General features: G+C 57.7%; 1 protein-coding gene across 3 annotated transcripts in view; it reads left to right on the top strand.

Moving 5' to 3' along the window:
* Positions 1-346: 346 nt before the first annotated feature.
* Positions 347-18,069, top strand: part of MYO1D (myosin ID) — a 271,655-nt gene continuing 253,932 nt past the window's right edge. For all 3 annotated transcript variants that reach the window (XM_064174228.1, XM_064174227.1, XM_064174229.1), the window contains exon 1: positions 347-538. In XM_064174228.1, the coding sequence (XP_064030298.1) occupies positions 444-538 (95 nt within the window). In that variant the 5' untranslated portion in view covers positions 347-443. The remainder of the gene's footprint in view (positions 539-18,069) is intronic.

The raw sequence follows: 18,069 nt of genomic DNA, 5'->3' as shown, positions 1-18,069 counted from the left end.
CCCCCCATACTGGTGAGGCTCCCAGTACAGACTATGCCCCCCCATACTGGTGAGGCTCCCAGTACAGACTATGCCCCCCCCATACTGGTGAGCATCCCAATACAAGCTATGCTCCCTCCCATACTGGTGAGGCTCCTAGTACAGACTATGACCCCTCCAATACTGGTGAGGCTCCCCCGGTGCATTAACGCTTCCCCTCCGGCAGGGGGCGACGTTGCCCAGTGCCGCCCTCTGGGCCGGCCTCGGGGCGGGGCCGTGCTGTGACTCTCCCCGCTGGCCGCTAGGTGGCGCCGCGCTCCGGTGCCCGCTTGGTGCCCGCCGGCCCCCCCCCACCGCAGGCAGGTGAGGCGGGGCCCGGCAGGCTCGGAGCGGGCACCCCCCCCCGGCTCTGCTCCGTGTCCCGTCCCTGCCGCGCCGGGGCACAGCCCGGCACCGTCACCGCCATGGCGGAGCAGGAGAGCCTGGAGTTCGGCAAAGCCGACTTTGTGCTGATGGACGCCGTCACCATGCCGGAGTTCATGGCTAACCTCCGCTTGCGGTGAGCGCTGAGCGGCGCCGAGGGAGGCAGGGAGGCAGGGAGGGAGGCACCGGGGCGGTGTTGGGAGCGGGGAAGGCGGTGGGACACACACGCACCCCCCGCTGCCGCTGGGGTGTTCCGGGGGCTGTGAGGGTGCCTCCGGGCGCTTCACCGTCTCGTTGTCAGGTCGGTAGCCGGGGTGGGGAGGGGGTTGCGCGGTGCTGGGCGAAGGAGTCGAAGGGCTCCGGCGCTGAGGGGGGACCGGCGGGCAGCGGCCCCTCCGCCCGCCCCTGCCCTGCCCCAGCCCCGCGGCACAGCCGAGACAGCGCCGGGCGAGGGCCTGGGGCTGACAGCAGGATACCGGAGTCAGCCCTGGTGCGGCCAGGGGGCAGGCAGGGGGCACCGAGCCCTGCTTCTGGGGCTCCTGAGCGCTGCCAGCCTTCGGGAGAGGTCTCCTTTCTCCTGCCCGTCAGAGCTCCTCCGCCTCGGGCACGCTTTGGCTGGGGAAGGCTGCTCAGAGCAGCGAGCCCCATCCTTAGCCCTGGCTGCCGCTGGCCCCCGGCCCTCAGCGCCGCTGTTTTCTGTGCCGATCCATGTCCCATGTCAGGTGTAAGAGCAGGACTGGTTCCCTTCGGCTGTAGTTAAGGCTTTTGGGTGCTCTGCAGCGGCAGGACGAAGTTGAGCAGAGAAGGTTTCGGCTCAACGCCAGGAGAAGCTTATTGGCAGTGAGGGTGCAGAGCCCTGGAGCAGGCTGCCCAGAGAGGCTGTGTGGAGTCTCCTCTCTCTCTGAACATGAGCCAGCAGTGTGCCCAGGTGGCCAAGAGAGCCAGTGGCATCCTGGCCTGCATCAGCAATGGTGTGGCCAGCAGGAGCAGGGAGGTCATTCTGCTCCTGTACTCTGCACTGCTTAGACCACACCTTGAGTGCTGTGTTCAGTTCTGGGCCCCCCAGTTTAGGAGGGACACTGAGATGCTTGAGCGTGTCCAGAGAAGGGCAACGAGGCTGGGGAGAGGCCTTGAGCACAGCCCTAGGAGGAGAGGCTGAGGGAGCTGGGATTGGTTAGCCTGGAGAAGAGGAGGCTCAGGGCAGACCTTATTGCTGTCTGCAACTACCTGAGGGGAGGTTGTGGCCAGGAGGAGGTTGCTCTCTTCTCTCAGGTGGCCAGCACCAGAAGGAGAGGACACAGCCTCAGGCTGTGCCAGGGGAGATTTAGGCTGGAGGTGAGGAGAAAGTTCTTCCCTGAGAGAGTCATTGGCCACTGGAATGGGCTGCCCGGGGAGGTGGTGGAGTCGCCGTCCCTGGAGCTGTTCAAGGCAGGACTGGACGTGGCACTTGGTGCCATGGTCTGGCCTTGAGCTCTGTGCTAAAGGGTTGGACTGGATGAGCTGTGAGGTCTCTTCCAGCCCTGATGATACTGTGAGACTCTCCTTCTCCGGAGCCTTTCCACCCCACCTGGATGCGTTTTGATGCTGACTCCCCTGGGTGATGCTGCTTTGGCAGGGGGGGTTGGACTCAGTGATCCCTGCAGGTCCCTTCCAACCTTTTATGTTCAGTGCTTCTGCGATCTCCACAGCTTGGCAGCCCCTCCAGGCATGGGCACCCCACTGCTGCCCTGGGCAGCCTGGGCCAGGCCTGGACAACCCTCAAGGGGAAAGAAATTGTTCCTTGTGTCCAACCTAAACCTCCCCTAGCACAGCTTTAGGTTGTTTCCTCTCGTCCTGGCCCCTCTTGCGCAATTCCCCTCTTACACCTGTGCTGACATCTGTTCGAGGTGGGGAGAAAATACCAGCAATAAAAAGTCACCAAGTCCAAGGCTGCTGCAGCCTCGCAGCTGTTCCCTGGGGCGAGCTCACAGCGTGGACATCTTCAGGGCTTCGTGGGTGGCAGGAGCAGTGTGGGCAGCAGGAGCAGGGAGGTGCTTCTGCTCCTGTGCTCAGCACTGCTCAGGCCGCAGCTTGAGTGCTGTGACCAGGTCTGGGCTCTGCAATTCCAGAGGGATGTTGAGGTGCTGGAAGGTGTTGAGAGAAGGGCAGCAAGGCTGGGGAGGGGCCTGGAGCACAGCCCTGTGAGGAGAGACCAGACCATGGCACTAAGTGCCCCAGCCAGGCTTGGCTGCAACACTTCCAGCCACAGCCACTCCACCACCTCCCTGGGCAGCCCATTCCAGTGCCAATCACTCTCTCTGCCAACAACTTCCTCCTCACAGCCAGCCTAGACCTGCCCTGGCACAGCTTCAGCCTGGGTCCCCTTCTTCTGTCCCTGGCTGCCTGGCAGCAGAGCCCAACCCCACCTGGCTACAGCCTCCCTGCAGGCAGCTGCAGGCAGCAATGAGCTCTGCCCTGAGCCTCTTCTGCTGCAGGCTGCACCCCCCCAGCTCCCTCAGCCTCTCCTCACAGGGCTGTGCTCCAGGCCCCTCCCCAGCCTTGCTGCCCTTCTCCAAACACCTTCCAGCACCTCAGCATCTCTCTGCAATGGAGGAGCCCAGAACTGGACGCAGCACTCCAGGGGTGGCCTGAGCAGTGCTGAGCCCAGGGGCAGAAGAACCTCCCTTGTCCTGCTGCCCACACTGCTCCTGAGCCAGCCCAGGATGCCATTGGCTCTGCTGCCCACCTGGGCACACTGCTGCCCCTCTCTGGACACCTTCCAGCACCTCAACATCTCTCTGGAATTGAAGAGCCCAGAATTGGACACAGCACTCAAGCTGAGCGCAGGGCAGAAGAACCTTCCCTGTCCTGCTGGCCACACTGCCCCTGAGCCAGGCCCCTGCTCCTGCAAGGATTTGACATTTACCAAGGGGAAGCCTTTGGGGATAAAACTGTGACTTAGTGGCTGTCTGTTGGGTGTCACCCTCTGTTTTTGCTCAGGCTTTACTGTTCATTCCTTGCCTGCACCTGTGGTCAGAGCCTTGAGCACCCTGGGCTGGTGGGAGCTGTCCCTGCCCATGGCAGTGAGGTTGGAACTTGATCTCTAAGGTCTCTTCCAAACCAAAGTGTTCTGCCACTCTGGAGATGGATGGAAGCAGCAACTTGTCAGGGCTGTGCAGCTGTGGGACAGCAGCTCTGGCACAGCCAAGGGAAGAGAGGTGACCTAAGCTTCCTTGACTGCTATAGAACTGCCAAGGAAGGAGAAACTTAAGGTCCTGCAGGCAACTGTGATGTCTTCTCTGGATGGAATCTGTTGAGTTCGAGGTCTGGCTGCATCAATCACTGCTTGATCAGGAATCTTTGTGCTCCACAGCTGCCTGCTGGGGTCTGTGCTGCTGCAAGGTGCAGGCTCAGGCCCTGGCAGTGTGGGACACAGTAACAGCCCACATGTGTGATGCTATTTCTGGTTGGTACTTGGGGGCTTTGTTTGGGTAGAAAGGGAGTTTGTGTTTGAATGCTAAGGAGAAAACATGACATGAAGAGCTGAGGAGATGTCAGGTTTCAGTATGGCTCTGGTGGCTCTTGAAGCTTACATGTGTCTCATTTCTGCACAGCCTGAGGCTTGCAGAGCTGAAAAGCAAACTCCCTGTGAGTGGTAGGAAACCTGCAGGCAGCAGTTTGATCTTGGGGTTGTTGTTTGTTGGTTGGTTGCTGTGAGCTGAGAATCTAAAGGAAGTGTTGGAAACAGATTGTTAGGTGGAGGCATTGGAAAGCAATTGTTAGGTACTAGAGTGTGTTTGGGAGTGAATGAGGAGGTGCCTTGCACTGCTGGGCTGACATGAAAGAGGATGAGTAGGACAAGTTAGAACTTCTGGATCCTTCCAATTGATTCACAGGTTGATTTATTTTGCCCTGCTGTGTGCTGGTTGTGGTCTGACCATCCCTGCTGTCCCCAGTGCACAGCCAAGAATCTCTTTCACTCCAGGATGACAGGTTACAGATTGCACCAGGCTGGAAGAGACCCTCAAAGGTCACAGAATCAGAGACATCCAGGTTGGAAAAGACTCTCAGGTCATCTTGTCCAACAGCCCTGCACTGAACAGGGATACCAACAGCTAGAGCAGGCTGCTGGAGCAGGTCCAGAGGAGGGCCACAGAGATGATCATGGTGCTGTAGAACCTCTCTGCTGAAGACAGGCTGGAGGAGCTGAGGCTGTTCAGGCTCTGGGGAGACCTTAGAGCAGCATTTCAACATCTGAAGGGGAGCTGCAGGCAGGCTGGGGAGGGACTGTTCAGAAGGGCCTGTGGGGATAGGACGAGGGCAGTGGTTTGGAACTGGAGCAGGGCAGAGTTAGGTTGGGCATCAGGAGGGAGTTCTGCACAGTGAGGGTGGGGAGAGACTGGAACAGGTTGCCCAGGGATGTGTCATGGCCACTGATACTCAGACCCAAGCCTTTCCCTGTGATGATTTCAGGCTGCAGCTTGGGGCATTCCTCCAGCTCTGGTCTGCAGCTTGCAGGCAGAGTTCTGCTGCCCTTCAAGGTAGTTGTAGACAGCAATAAGGTCTGCCCTGAGCCTCCTCTTCTCCAGGCTAACCAATCCCAGCTCCCTCAGCCTCTCCTCGTAGGGCTGTGCTCAAGGCCTCTCCCCAGCCTCGTTGCCCTTCTCTGGACACACTCAAGCATCTCAATGTCCCTCCTAAACTGGGGGGCCCAGAACTGAACACAGCACTCAAGGTGTGGTCTAAGCAGTGCAGAGTACAGGGGCAGAATGACCTCCCTGCTCCTGCTGGCCACACCATTGCTGATGCAGGCCAGGATGCCACTGGCTCTCTTGGCCACCTGGGCACACTGCTGGCTCATGTTCAGAGAGAGAGGAGACTCCACACAGCCTCTCTGGGCAACCTGCTCCAGGGCTCTGCACCCTCACTGCCAATAAGCTTCTCCTGGCGTTGAGGTTGCTGCAGTCTGCAGTGGGCAACGATCATCTCCTGGTAAAAAAACGGGTGGGGACTTTTTCTGCCCATGCTGCTCTCAGCCCCTGACTTGAGGCTTGTCCTGGGGAAGGCCACCTGGACTTGACCATAAGGGTGGCTTTTGAGGGCCCTGTTTGACACTGCTGCTGGAGCTGTGGCTCTGGGCGGCTGCCCCAAGCTTTGCTGCTCTACAGCTCTCGGGGCAGCGTTTGCCTCTCTTCTGTTTCCTGCTTTGGAGGCAGTAATAAACTCCTGCTGCTGCTGCTGCTTCACTTGTAGTTGTGTCAGCCCCAAATGACAGCCCAGGAGGTGAGCTGTGCTGGGTTGGTGCTGCCAGGCTGTGTGGGTGGCACCAGCTGCCCGTGTGCCGCTCGCACACGGCACGGGGAGGTCGCTGCTGCTCTCTCGTTAACTGCAAGGGCCAGGTTTGTTGGGCTGACACTTGGATGGGCTCCACCCTATTCCATAAATCCAGCTTTCTGCCAGAGCTATTTCTGTTCAGGGTCACTGCCTGACCCGAGACAGGCTGTGCTGCATTTAGTTCCCAAGTGAGCCCAGATGTGGGTGGAACTGGAACCGGACCAGAGGCAGTGCAGGCAAGGATAGTTCCCCAAGGATGTCTCTAGTGGGAAAGAAGGAGAAATGGTGAAGCTGCACTTTTTGTGGCTTCAGTGTTCAAGTGGAGTGCTGCTGCCATGGGCTGGATGAGTTTTGTCAGCTCAAGGACCTGCCTGGGCAGCTGGATGGATGTGCTGTGGATTTGCTTCCTCCTTTTGCTGAGAGGCTGCTGGAGGCCTGGAGCAGGCTGCCCAGAGAGGTTGTGGAGTCTCCTTCTCTGGAGAGCTTCCAAACCCACCTGGCCATTGTGATCACAGGATATTAGGGGTTGGAAGGCACCCAAGGAGATCATTGAGTCCAACCCCCCCCCTGCCAGAGCAGGACCACACAATCTAGCTCAGGGCACACAGAACACATCCAGACAGGGCTGGAAAGGCTCCAGAGGAGACTCCACACCCTCTCTGGGCAGCCTGTGCCAGGCTCTGGGACCCTTCCAGGCAAGAAGTTCCCCCTTGTGCTGAGCTGGAACCTCCTGTGCTGCAGCTTCCATCCACTGCTGCTTGTCCTAGCCCAGGGAGCCATGAGCAGAGCCTGTCCCCTGCCCCCTGCCCCCTAGAGCCTGTGTCCCCCCCCAGCTCCTGACCCCCAACCTCAGATGTTTATAAACACTGATTAAACTCCCTCTCAGCCCCAGGCAAGCTGCTGTGGGTACCTCTGTGTTGGCAGACAGCTTAGACTAGATGATTTCTGGAGGTCCCTTCCCACCCCCAGCCTGCTGGGATCCAGGGATCTCCCAGCCCCTGTGCTTTGTGCCCTGTTGCTGGTAGGTTCAGGCAGTGGCACAGCAAGGGTACCTCACAGTCAGCACCCCCAGCTTGCTGGGATTCAGGGATCTCCCAGCCCCTGTGCTTTGTGCCCTGTTGCTGGTAGGTTCAGGCAGTGGCACAGCAAGGGTACCTCACAGTCAGCACCCCCAGCTTGCTGGGATCCAGGGATCTCCCAGCCCCTGTGCTTTGTGCCCTGTTGCTGGTAGGTTCAGGCAGTGGCACAGCAAGGGTACCTCACAGTCAGCACCTTGTTTTCCCTGGGGGTTGGACTGGATGATCTCCTGAGCACCCTTCCAGCCCCTGACACTGTGTTTCTGTGCTGTCTTCATGGTTTCCAGCAGGCTCCAGCAGCCACAGGGTATCCCATGTTAGATGTAAATAAAAGTCAGCTGGTCCTTGAATTCCTTTGTACTGAGAGAGCTTCCTACCAGCATCTGGTTGTGGTTCTTAGTCATCAGAGTAATGAAGAGGGGGAAAAAAAAACCCCAACCCAGGAGTATTGGAACAATTACAGTTCACTCAGTAGCCACTTTTGTTTCTTTTACAAACCTCCAGAGCTTTAAGAGATGATTGCTCCTGCAGTGGGCCTGAGTGTCAGTGACTGCAGAGGGCTGGGTTTGAGCAGCCTGATCCTCAGCAGAGAGAGCCTTTAGCCAGGTCCCTGCTGGCACTCGTGGGCAGCTTGAGTCCTGCAGCAGCAGTTGGGGATTCAGTTCCTTAGGGAGGACAGGAAATTGCCTGAACTGCTCCTTGAAGCAGGGAAGCTTTTTGTTCTCAAGCAGCTCTGGAGTCCCTGCCACTGATGTTAGAATCACAGAATCAGGCAGGGTTGGAAGGGACCACAAGGAGCAGGCAGTGCCAACCCCCTGCCATGCCCAGGGACACCCTACCCTAGAGCAGCCTGACCACAGCCTCAGCCAGCCTGGCCTCAAACACCTCCAGCCATGGGGCCTCAACCCCCTCCCTGGGCAACCCATTCCAGCCTCTCACCACTTTCATCACCAACAACTTCCTCCTCACCTCCAGCCTCACTCTCTCCACCTCCAGTTTTGCTCTATCCCCCCCAGGCCTGGCACTCCCTCACAGCCTCCAAAGTCCCTCCCCAGCTTTTTTGGAGCCCCCTTCAGATACTGAATGGCCACAAGAAGGTCTCCTTATTGTGTTCAAGGGCTGATGGATAGAAGCAATCCGAGGGACAACAACCTGGTCTGGGCTGGCTCAAAGACTTTCAGTGCAGGAGGTGGTTTAGAATCATAGAATGGGTTAGGTTGGAAGGGACCTCAAAGCTCAGCAAGCTCCAACCTCCTGCTATAGGCAGGAACAGCTCCTGCTAAAACAGGTCACTCAAGGCCTCATCAAGCCTGGTCCTGAACACCTCCAGGGAGGTTGTGGAGCACAGAAGCACCCAATGTGATCAAAGATCACATTGGGTGCTTCTGTGCTCCACAACCTCCCTGGAAAACCTGTGCCAGGGTCTTACCACCTTCAACCTGTGCCAGGCTCTCACCACTCTCACTCTCAAGAACTTCTTCCTAACATCCACTTTCAGTCTCCCCTCTGCCACTCCAAACCCATTCCTCCTCCTCCTGCCATTCCCAGACCTTCTCAATAGTCCCTCCCCAGCCCTCCTGCAGCCCCCTTCAGATCCTGCAAGGCCACTCCAAGCTCTCCTGGAAGCCTTCTCCTCTGCAGGCTGCACAGCCCCAACTCTCTCAGCCTGTGCTCAGAGCAGAGCTGCTGCAGCCCTCTCAGCATCTTGGTGGCCTCCTCTGCACTGGCTCCAACACTTCCATGTCCTGCTTGTGTTGGGGGCTCCAGAACTGCCCCCAGGGCTGCAGGTGGGGTCTGATGAGAACAAAGTTTGAAGGTAGTGTGACTCTGCCTACTCCACAGCAGGGTGGAATGAGATGGTGCCTGGGGAGAGGCAGCAGTGGCCTCCCAGGAGCTGCTAAGGTGTGGCAGGGATTGTGGTGTAAGTGAAAACTGTGAGGGGGAATGGAGTGAGAAACACAAAATTGGACATCATTGTTCATCATCTCAAGCCATAGGGAAAACATCAAGGCATAAAGTAATCGATTTTCTTCTTGCAAGGAAGAGAACAGGAAGGTTTATGTGGTGGGTGAGAAGCTGCCAACCCAGGGCCAGCCCTATCCTGGGCTGATCCCCAGCAGTGTGAGCAGCAGGGGCAGGGAGGGGATTCTGCCCCTCTGCTGTGCTGTGCTCTGCTGAGACCTCCCTGCAGTGCTGGGGCAGCTCTGGAGTGCTCAGCACAGCACAGGCAGGGAGCTGCTGCAGCAGGGCCAGAGGAGGCCACAGCAGTGCTGGCAGGGCTGGAAGGGCTCTGCTGTGAGGCCAGGCTGGGAGAGTTGGGCTTGGGCAGGCTGGAGGAGAGAAGGCTGCAGGGAGACCTTGTGGTGGCCTTGGAGTGCTGGAAGGGCCCAGCAGAGAGCTGGGGCCAGAGCTGTGAGCAGGAGCTGCTGGGCCAGGCCAAGGGGGGATGGTTGGAAGGTGAGAGAGGAGCTTGAGAGTGGAGAGAAGGGAGAAATGTTTGGCAGTGAGGGTGGGGAGAGCCTGTGCCAGGCTGCCCAGAGAGCTGGGAGCTGCCCATGGCTGGCAGCAGTGCAGGGCAGGTTTGGGGCTCTAGTTGGGGATGTCCCTGCAGGGGATTTGACTCAGTGAGCTTTAAAGATGCTTTTTAACCCAAACGGTTCCATTGTACTTACCCAGTGTGAAAGACTCTCTTTATCTCTGACTTCTTGTGTTACCCAGCAAAGAGCTCTCCCTGTGCTGTCCTCTGCAACTGGCATCCATCCTGAGAAACAAATTAGAGCTCAGCTTTCAAAATGCTATCTACTACCTGCAGAAGTGTGGCTTCATCTCTGCATTTATCTCTTCTGCTGTCTTGGAGATATCTTCAAGAGCAACTGCAGAGCAGCTTCTCCTCACAAGATCTCAAAGGCTTTACAGGACACCAGGAGGTGATTCGCTCTGCACTGAGCTCTTCATCAGCTGGAAGCAGAAGGCACTGTTGAAAGGCAGGCAGCAGCTGTGCTGCATCTCAGGGTCAAGGCAGTGGTGAGGTACAATCATAGAATCATAGAACCAAGCAGGTTGGAAGAGAGCTCCAAGCTCAGCCAGTCCAACCTATCCCCCAGCCCTATCCAGTCAACCAGACCATGGCACTAAGTGCCTCATCCAGGCTCTTCTTGAACACCTCCAGGGTTGGTGCCTCCACCACCTCCCTGGGCAGCCCATTCCAATGCCAATCACTCTCTCTGACAACAACTTCCTAACAACATCCAGCCTCAACCTGCCCTGCCACAGCTTCAGGCTGGGTCCCCTTCTTCTGGCCCTGGCTGCCTGGCAGCAGAGCCCAACCCCACCTGGCTACAGCCTCCCTGCAGGCAGCTGCAGGCAGCAATGAGCTCTGCCCTGAGCCTCCTCTGCTGCAGGCTGCACCCCCCCAGCTCCCTCAGCCTCTCCTCACAGGGCTGTGCTCCAGGCCCCTCCCCAGCCTTGCTGCCCTTCTCTCAACACCTTCCAGCACCTCAACATCTCTCTTGAATTGAGGACCCCAGAACTGGACACAGCACTCCAGGGGTGGCCTGACCAGTGCTGAGCACAGGGGCACAAGAACCTCCCTTGTCCTGCTGCCCACACTGCTCCTGAGCCAGCCCAGGATGCCATTGGCTCTGCTGCCCACCTGGGCACTGCTGCCTCCTCTGCAGCTCCTCTCTCCCAGCACCCCCAGCTCCCTCTCTGCCTGCCTGCTCTCAGCCACTCTGGCCCCAGCCTGCAGTGCTGCTTGGGGTTGTTGTGGCCAAAGTGCAGAACCCTGCCCTTGGCCTTGTTCATTCTCATCCCCTTGGCCTCTGCCCACCCATGCAGCCTGGCCAGGTCCCTCTGCAGGGCTCTGCTACCTTCCAACAGATCAACACCTGCTCCCAGCTTGGTGTCATCTGAGCTGTTCTCACGTCTAACTCAGGAGCAGGTGCTGCTCCACTCAGCTGCTGCTGCCTTTTAGCAGGTTGCTCGTTTTTCAGCAGCGTTGTGTGGGTCCCCCCTGGGGGCACAGCAGACTTTGTCACACCTGTTAGGAGCGTTGGAGGATGCAGGGAAAGAAGACAGTGAAAGCACCTGCTGAGGTCTGGTCATCACAGCATGAAGTTGGGCTCGTTGTTTTCCTTGTTAACTAGTCCCAGCCCGAAGCCCAGTGAGGAAAGCTGTACCTGCTGCTCAGATAGCTCCTGGGCAGCACATCCTCAGGCTCAGGCAGGCTGGAGTGTGCAGGAACCACAGTGTCACAGCCCTTGCTGTGTGCTCCCTGCACCCAGCAGTGGTTCCTGAGCTGCTGAAGCAACCCTCCCTTGCTGTGGGCATCCTGCACCCAGCAGTGGTTCCTGAGCTGCTGAAGCAACCCTCCCTTGCTGTGGGCATCCTGCACCCAGCAGTGATTCCTGAGCTGCTGGTGCAACCCTCCCTTGCTGTGTGCTCCCTGCACCCAGCAGTGGTTCCTGAGCTGCTGAAGCAACCCTCCCTTGCTGTGTGCTCCCTGCACCCAGCAGTGATTCCTGAGCTGCTGAAGCAACCCTCCCTTGCTGTGTGCTCTCTGCACCCAGCAGTGGTTCCTGAGCTGCTGAAGCAACCCTTACTGACCACACAGCTCTGCATTCAGTTACAAAATAGGCAGGAGTGCTGTTTCTGCTGTTTCTCAGCTGTGCTTTACAGTGCAAACCCCAGGAGGCTGTGGATGCCTCCTCCCTGGAGGTGTTCAAGGCCAGGTTGGATGTGGGCTTGAGCAGGCTGCTCTAGTGGGAAGTGTCTCTGCCTTCTGGCAAGGGGCTGGAACTGGATGAGCTTGCAGGTCTCTTCCAACCCAGACCATGATGAAGTGACACAGTTCTAAATGTGTATTTTTGGGGATACTTTTGCAAGCCAGAGGATATTTGTTGGGATCAATAGCAGTGTTGGTAGCAAGAATGTGTTGAGAGAAGATGGTCCTGAGAGCTTCCTGTGTTTGCTGTGCAGGCTGCAGTCCTGCAGAAGGGTTGTAGCAACTGAACCAGGGAGTTGGGCTGCAGAGGGATGTCTTGAAGGGGTTTCCTGGAGGCAGTTGTGCCTAGGCTATGCCTCTCTCAGAAAGACATCTCTTTTGGTTTTGGGTTGAACAGGACCTTTAAAGATCATCCAGTCCAACCCTCTGCAGTCAGCAGGGACATCTGCAGCTGGAGCAGGTTGCTCACAGTGAGCAGCAGAATCACAGACAGATTCCAGTGGGCAAAGCTCCTCAGGAGCACCAAGCCCAACCCAGACCCCTGCTCTGCCAGGCTCACCCCAAACCATCTCCCCAAGCACCACATCCAAACGACCTTCAAACACCTCCAGGGTTGGTGACTCCAGCACCTCCCTGGGCAGCTCCTTCCAGTGCCTGACCACTCTTGCTGGGGAAAATGTTTCCTGCTGTCCAGGCTGAGCCTCCCCATTGGCAGCTTGAGGCCATTCCCTCTTGTTCTGACCCTGATTGCCTGTGAGCAGAGCCCAGCACCAAGCTCCCCACAACCTCCTTTCAGGTAGCTGTAGGCAGCCATGAGGTCTGCCCTCAGCCTCCTCTTCCTCACACTACCCATCCCCAGCTCCTTCAGTTGTTCTTCCTCAGGTTTACTGTCCAGGCCCTTGCCAGCTTCCCTGCCCTCCTGTGCTCTGGCTCCAGCCCCTCCACAGCTCTCTTGTGCTGAGGTGGCCAAACCTGAGCAGAGCACTCGAGGTGTGGCCTGAGCAGAGCAGAGCCCAAGGGCACAATGCCCTCCCTGCTCCTGCTGGGCACAGCATCCCTGATCCCAGCCAGGAAGCCTTTGGCTTTCTTGGCCACCTGGGCACACTGCTGCTTGCCCATTACAGCCCCCAGGCCCCTTTCTGCCAGCAGCTCTCCAGCCACACTGCCCCAAGCCTGCAGCATTGCCTGGGGCTGTGGTGACCCAGGTGCAGACCTGGCATTTGGCCTTGTCAAAGCTGATCCCATTACCATTGGCCATGGATCCAATCTGTCCAAGTCCCTCTGCAGAGCCTTCCTGCCCTGCTACAGGCCAGCACTGCCTCCCAGCTTGCTTTCACCTGGGAGCTCACAGCTGACACTCTGTGTCTGCACCAAGGGCAGCACCACAGAAGTGTTCCCAACACACCACTTGGGACTGGCTGGATTTAACTCCCCTGACCACCACCTCACCTGGAATAGTTCCAGGGATGGGACATCTCCCACCTCTCTGGATGACCTGGGCCAGGCTCTCCCCACCCTCAGTGTCAATCCTTTCTCCCTTCTCTCCAGCCTCCAATCTCTGCATCACAACAATTCATTCTCAAGCTGCATTCCTGCCCTGCCAGTGTTGGAGCCAAGAGCTGCTGCCTGTGCCCTGGTGAAGGCTGTGCAGCAAGCCTCTTATCTTGCCAGCAACATCTTAAAACATTCATAGGTTTGAGGTTGTGGTGGGAGAGGTTTGGCTTCGTGCTTGGTAGTGAAGTGTCTCATCCTGGCAGAGGAAGCTCTCTCTGAGTGCTTGGATTCATTCATGCTTTGGGTGATGAAGTGATCATGCTCAGTGAACAGGCTTTACTTGCCTTGAATCATAGAATCATAGAATCAAGCAGGTTGGAAGAGAGCTCCAAGCTCATCCAGTCCAACCTATCCCCCAGCCCTATCCAGTCAACCAGACCATGGCACTAAGTGCCTCAGCCAGGCTTTGCTTGAAAGACCCCCAGGCACGGTGCCTCCACCACCTCCCTGGGCAGCCCATTCCAGTGCCAATCACTCTCTCTGTGAAGAACTTCTTCCTAACATCCAGCCTAGACCTACCCTGGCACAACTTGAGACTGTGTCCCCTTGTTCTGTTCCTGGTTGCCTGGGAGAAGAGGCCAACCCCACCTGGCTACAATGCCCCTTCAGGTAGTTGTAGACAGTAATAAGATCACCTCTGAGCCTCCTCTTCTCCAGGCTAAACAACCCCAGCTCCCTCAACCTCTCCTCATAGGATTTGTGCTCCAGGCCCCTCCCCAGCTTTATTGCCCTTCTCTGGACATGTTCCAGCACCTCAACATCTCTCTTGAATTTAGGAGCCCAGAACTGGACACAGCACTCAAGGTGTGGCCTGAGCAGTGCTGAGTACAGGGGAAGAAGAACCTCCCTTTTCCTACTGGCCACACTGCTCCTGATGCAGGCCAGGATGCCATTGGCTCTCTTGGCCACCTGGGCACTGCTGCCTCATCTTCATCCTACTCTCTATCAGTACCCCCAGGTCCCTTTCCTCCTGGCTGCTCTCAGCCACTCTGTCCCCAGCCTATAGCACTGCTTGGGGTTGTTGTGGCCAAAGTGCAGAACCCTGCACTTGGCCTTGTTAAATCTCATCCCATTGGCCTCTGACCATCTCAGTGTTCTCCATGAGAACAGGGATCCATATTTGGGTTGTTCAGGTGGTGTGGAAGGAAAAAGCTGCTGGGCAGAGGTTGCTTTGCCCCCAGCTGAGGTCTGCCTGCTGCCGTGGGTGCCGCGGGACCCTCCTCGCCGCTGCTCTGACCGTTGGCAGTTTCACCTCTCCTTGGCTTCTTCAGAGCTGCTCAGCTTGCAGAGAGCTGTCTCGTGTCAGGATTTGGAATGAATGGAATGAAAATTCTCCTTAGTCCATCAAAAGCTGAGTTATGAGCTTGGCCAGGGTCCAGCTTGGGCTGGAAGAGGACATCAGTCTCACTGAGCCAGCAGATCCCCAGCGGACAAGGAGCAAAAGGGAGGATCAAAGCAGCTTCCTGGTGGCTGCAGGGATTCAGCCCTCAGCACAGGGACCCAGTAGCTGCTCCAGGTGGGCTCTGTGTGCCCTGACAGCTTTGAGTGAAGCAGTGAGGGAGGTGGTGACCCTGAGGGACTTGTTCTGCCTCTCTATGTGCTGAATCATCTCCTGGGCTGATGCCAGCAGTGTGAGCAGCAGGGGCAGGGAGGGGATTCTGCTCCTCTGCTCTGCTGTGCTCTGCTGAGACCTCCCTGCAGTGCTGGGGCAGCTCTGGAGTGCTCAGCACAGCACAGGCAGGGAGCTGCTGCGGCAGGGCCAGAGGAGGCCACAGCAGTGCTGGCAGGGCTGGCAGGGCTCTGCTGTGAGGCCAGGCTGGGAGAGTTGGGCTTGGGCAGGCTGGAGGAGAGAAGGCTGCAGGGAGACCTTGTGGTGGCCTTGGAGTGCTGGAAGGGCCCAGCAGAGAGCTGGGGCCAGAGCTGTGAGCAGGAGCTGCTGGGCCAGGCCAAGGGGGGATGGTTGGAAGGTGAGAGAGGAGCTTGAGAGTGGAGAGAAGGGAGAAATGTTTGGCAGTGAGGGTGGGGAGAGCCTGTGCCAGGCTGCCCAGAGAGCTGGGAGCTGCCCATGGCTGGCAGCAGTGCAGGGGAGGCTGTGTGGGGCTGTGAGCAGCCTGCTCTGGGTGGGGATGTCCCTGCTGGCTGCAGGGGTGGGACTGGATGAGCTTTGGGGGTCTCTTCCCACCTAACTCATTCTGTAATTCTGTGAATGTTGCTTTCCATGTCTGCCCTCCCCTGGCTCCTGAACCCCTGCTCTCCTCTGAGGGCACCTTCACAGCAGTGTGGCTGAGGCTGTGTTTATTAACTGTAACCCAGGGCTGCTGAAGAATGCCTGAGGTCAGCTTTAGGAAGGACATGAGTGGCTCAGGGTATCTGACAGGTCCAAATCCTTCCCCTGGTGTGGTGCTGTGCTGCAGCTCTGCTGGGCCTGACTGCCCAGGTGAGGCTGAGCTGCAGCTGGGGAAGTTGTCAGAGCCCAGAAAACAAAGTTTAATTGTAGGCAGACAGCAGCAGGCTGGGGAGGGATTTGCAAGTCCCACAGCATCAGGTGCACAGACAAACCCTGCAGGATCAGTTCTGGCAGCAGAACTCTTGTGGGTTAGCTCCAGGAGATGCTCCTTAGTGCCCCTTTTTGTGCTAAAGGTGAGTTTTCCTGTTTACACCAAGTCTGGCTACCAGGATCAGTGCCAGCTGCCTTCAGCCTTGCTCCTTCATTTGTAGCTTCTGATGGAGGGATCCTCGGGGTGGGCAGCACTTCTCTTTGTGACACTGTGAGGTCCAATCCTGATTTAGCAGCCAGGAAGAAAGGGACCTGGGGGTACTGGTGGATAGTAGCTGAAGATGAGGCAGCAGTGTGCCCAGGTGGGCAGCAGAGCCAGTGGCATCCTGGGCTGGCTCAGGAGCAGTGTGGGCAGCAGGACAAGGGAGGTTCTTGTGCCCCTGTGCTCAGCACTGCTCAGGCCACCCCTGGAGTGCTGTGTCCAGTTCTGGGCTCCTCCATTGCAGAGAGATGCTGAGGTGCTGGAAGGTGCCCAGAGAAGGGCAGCAAGGCTGAGGAGGGGCCTGGAGCACAGCCCTGTGAGGAGAGGCTGAGGGAGCTGGGGGTGTGCAGCCTGCAGCAGAGGAGGCTCAGGGCAGAGCTGATTGCTGCCTGCAGCTGCCTGCAGGGAGGCTGTAGCCAGGTGGGGTTGGGCTCTGCTGCCAGGCACCCAGGGCCAGAAGAAAGGGGCAGAGGCTGAAGCTGTGCCAGGGCAGGTTGAGGCTGGATGTGAGGAGGAAGTTGTTGTCAGAGAGAGTGATTGGCACTGGAATGGGCTGCCCAGGGAGGTGGTGGAGTGGCTGTGGCTGGAGGTGTTGAAGCCAAGCCTGGCTGGGGCACTGAGTGCAGCCATTGTCTGGTTGGTTGGGCAGGGCTGGGTGCTAGGTTGGCCTGGGTGATCTTGGAGCTCTCTTCCACCCTGCCTGATTCTATGATCTTGTGTTTTGGCTGCCACCTGTTTGAAATGTTTTGTGTGACCTTAGCTGAAGTTAGCACCTTCTGCTGATGTGAACTGCTGGGGCCAGAGGAGGGCAATGAAGCTGGGGAAGGGGCTGGTGAGGAGCAGCTGAGGGAGCTGGGGGTGTTCAGTCTGCAGGAAAGGAGGCTGAGAAGAGACTTCATTGCTCCCTACAGCTCCCTGAGAGGAGGTTGGAGCCAGGTGGGGGTTTGGACAGCTCCTGCCACCAGGCATCCCACCCCGGCAGGATGGGGTCAGTTGCATCCCCTGGGATCTGCAGCACCAATGAACCAGCAACAAGCCAAGAGGAAACAGCCTCAAGTTGTGCCAGGGAAGGTTTAGGTTGGACATGAGGAACAATTTCTTCCTCTTGAGTGTTATCAAGGCCAAGAACAGGCTGCTCAGGGCAGTGGTGGAGTTCCCATCCCTGGAAGAGTTTCAGGGCTGTGCAGATGTGGTGCTGAGGCCAGTGGTGACCTGCAGGGCTGGGTTACAGTGGGGCCTGATGAACTTAAAGGTCTCTTCCAAGCCAGAGGATTCTGCCCTTCTGCTTCTCACTAGCTGCAGGTTGACTTTAAGATCTGCCACAGTCTCACAGTAAATATGAGCTGATCTTTCCAGCCAGTCTCATGGTGTCCTTCAGTCAAGAGTCCTTTGGGCTGACTTCTAGTCCAAGCTCTACCTCCTGAGATGGTTTTGCTGCTCTGCCACTCTGCATTGCTCTGGGGCTGAGCATCCCTCTGCCCTCTTGCCTTACATTCACAGAATCACAGCATTAACCAGGATGGAAAAGACCTTTGAGACCCTCCAGTCCAATCTGGCACCTACCAACTGCTAATGAACCAACCCCTGGCACTAAGTGCTTCTTCCAGGCTCCTTTTAAGCAGCTCCAGCCATGGGCACTCCACCACCTCCCTGGGCAGCCCATCCCAATGCCAATCACTCTCTCTGACAACAACTTCCTCCTCACATCCAGCCTCAACCTGCCCTGGCACAGCTTCAGCCTGGGTCCCCTTCTGGCCCTGGCTGCCTGGCAGCAGAGCCCAACCCCAGCTGGCTACAGCCTCCCTGCAGGCAGCTGCAGGCAGCAATGAGCTCTGCCCTGAGCCTCCTCTGCTGCAGGCTGCACCCCCCCAGCTCCCTCAGCCTCTCCTCACAGGGCTGTGCTCCAGGCCCCTCCCCAGCCTTGCTGCCCTTCTCTCAACACCTTCCAGCACCTCAACATCTCTCTGCAATGGAGGAGCCCAGACCTGGACACAGCACTCAAGCTGTGGCCTAAATTCCTCTCAGTTGGTGTTTGATAGTTCCATCCTTGCTCTCCTTTCTCACTCCTTGGGTCAGGACTGCAGCATTTTATGTCCTGCAGAAGGTCTGGGAGGGGAGGAAGAAGGCAGATGGCTGGGCACAGGTCTGCCTGAAGTGTCAGCTGAGGGAGCTGCCTGTCCCTCGGTAGCAGATGCTCATCTCCAGCTTTCAGAAGCAGAAATACACTTTCTAGAAGAAGATA

The sequence above is a fragment of the Pogoniulus pusillus genome, chromosome 40 (assembly GCF_015220805.1).
Source record: "Pogoniulus pusillus isolate bPogPus1 chromosome 40, bPogPus1.pri, whole genome shotgun sequence".
NCBI lineage: Eukaryota > Metazoa > Chordata > Aves > Piciformes > Lybiidae > Pogoniulus > Pogoniulus pusillus.
The sequence above is the reverse complement of the archived record's forward strand: the minus strand, read 5'-3'. Positions and strand labels throughout refer to the sequence as shown.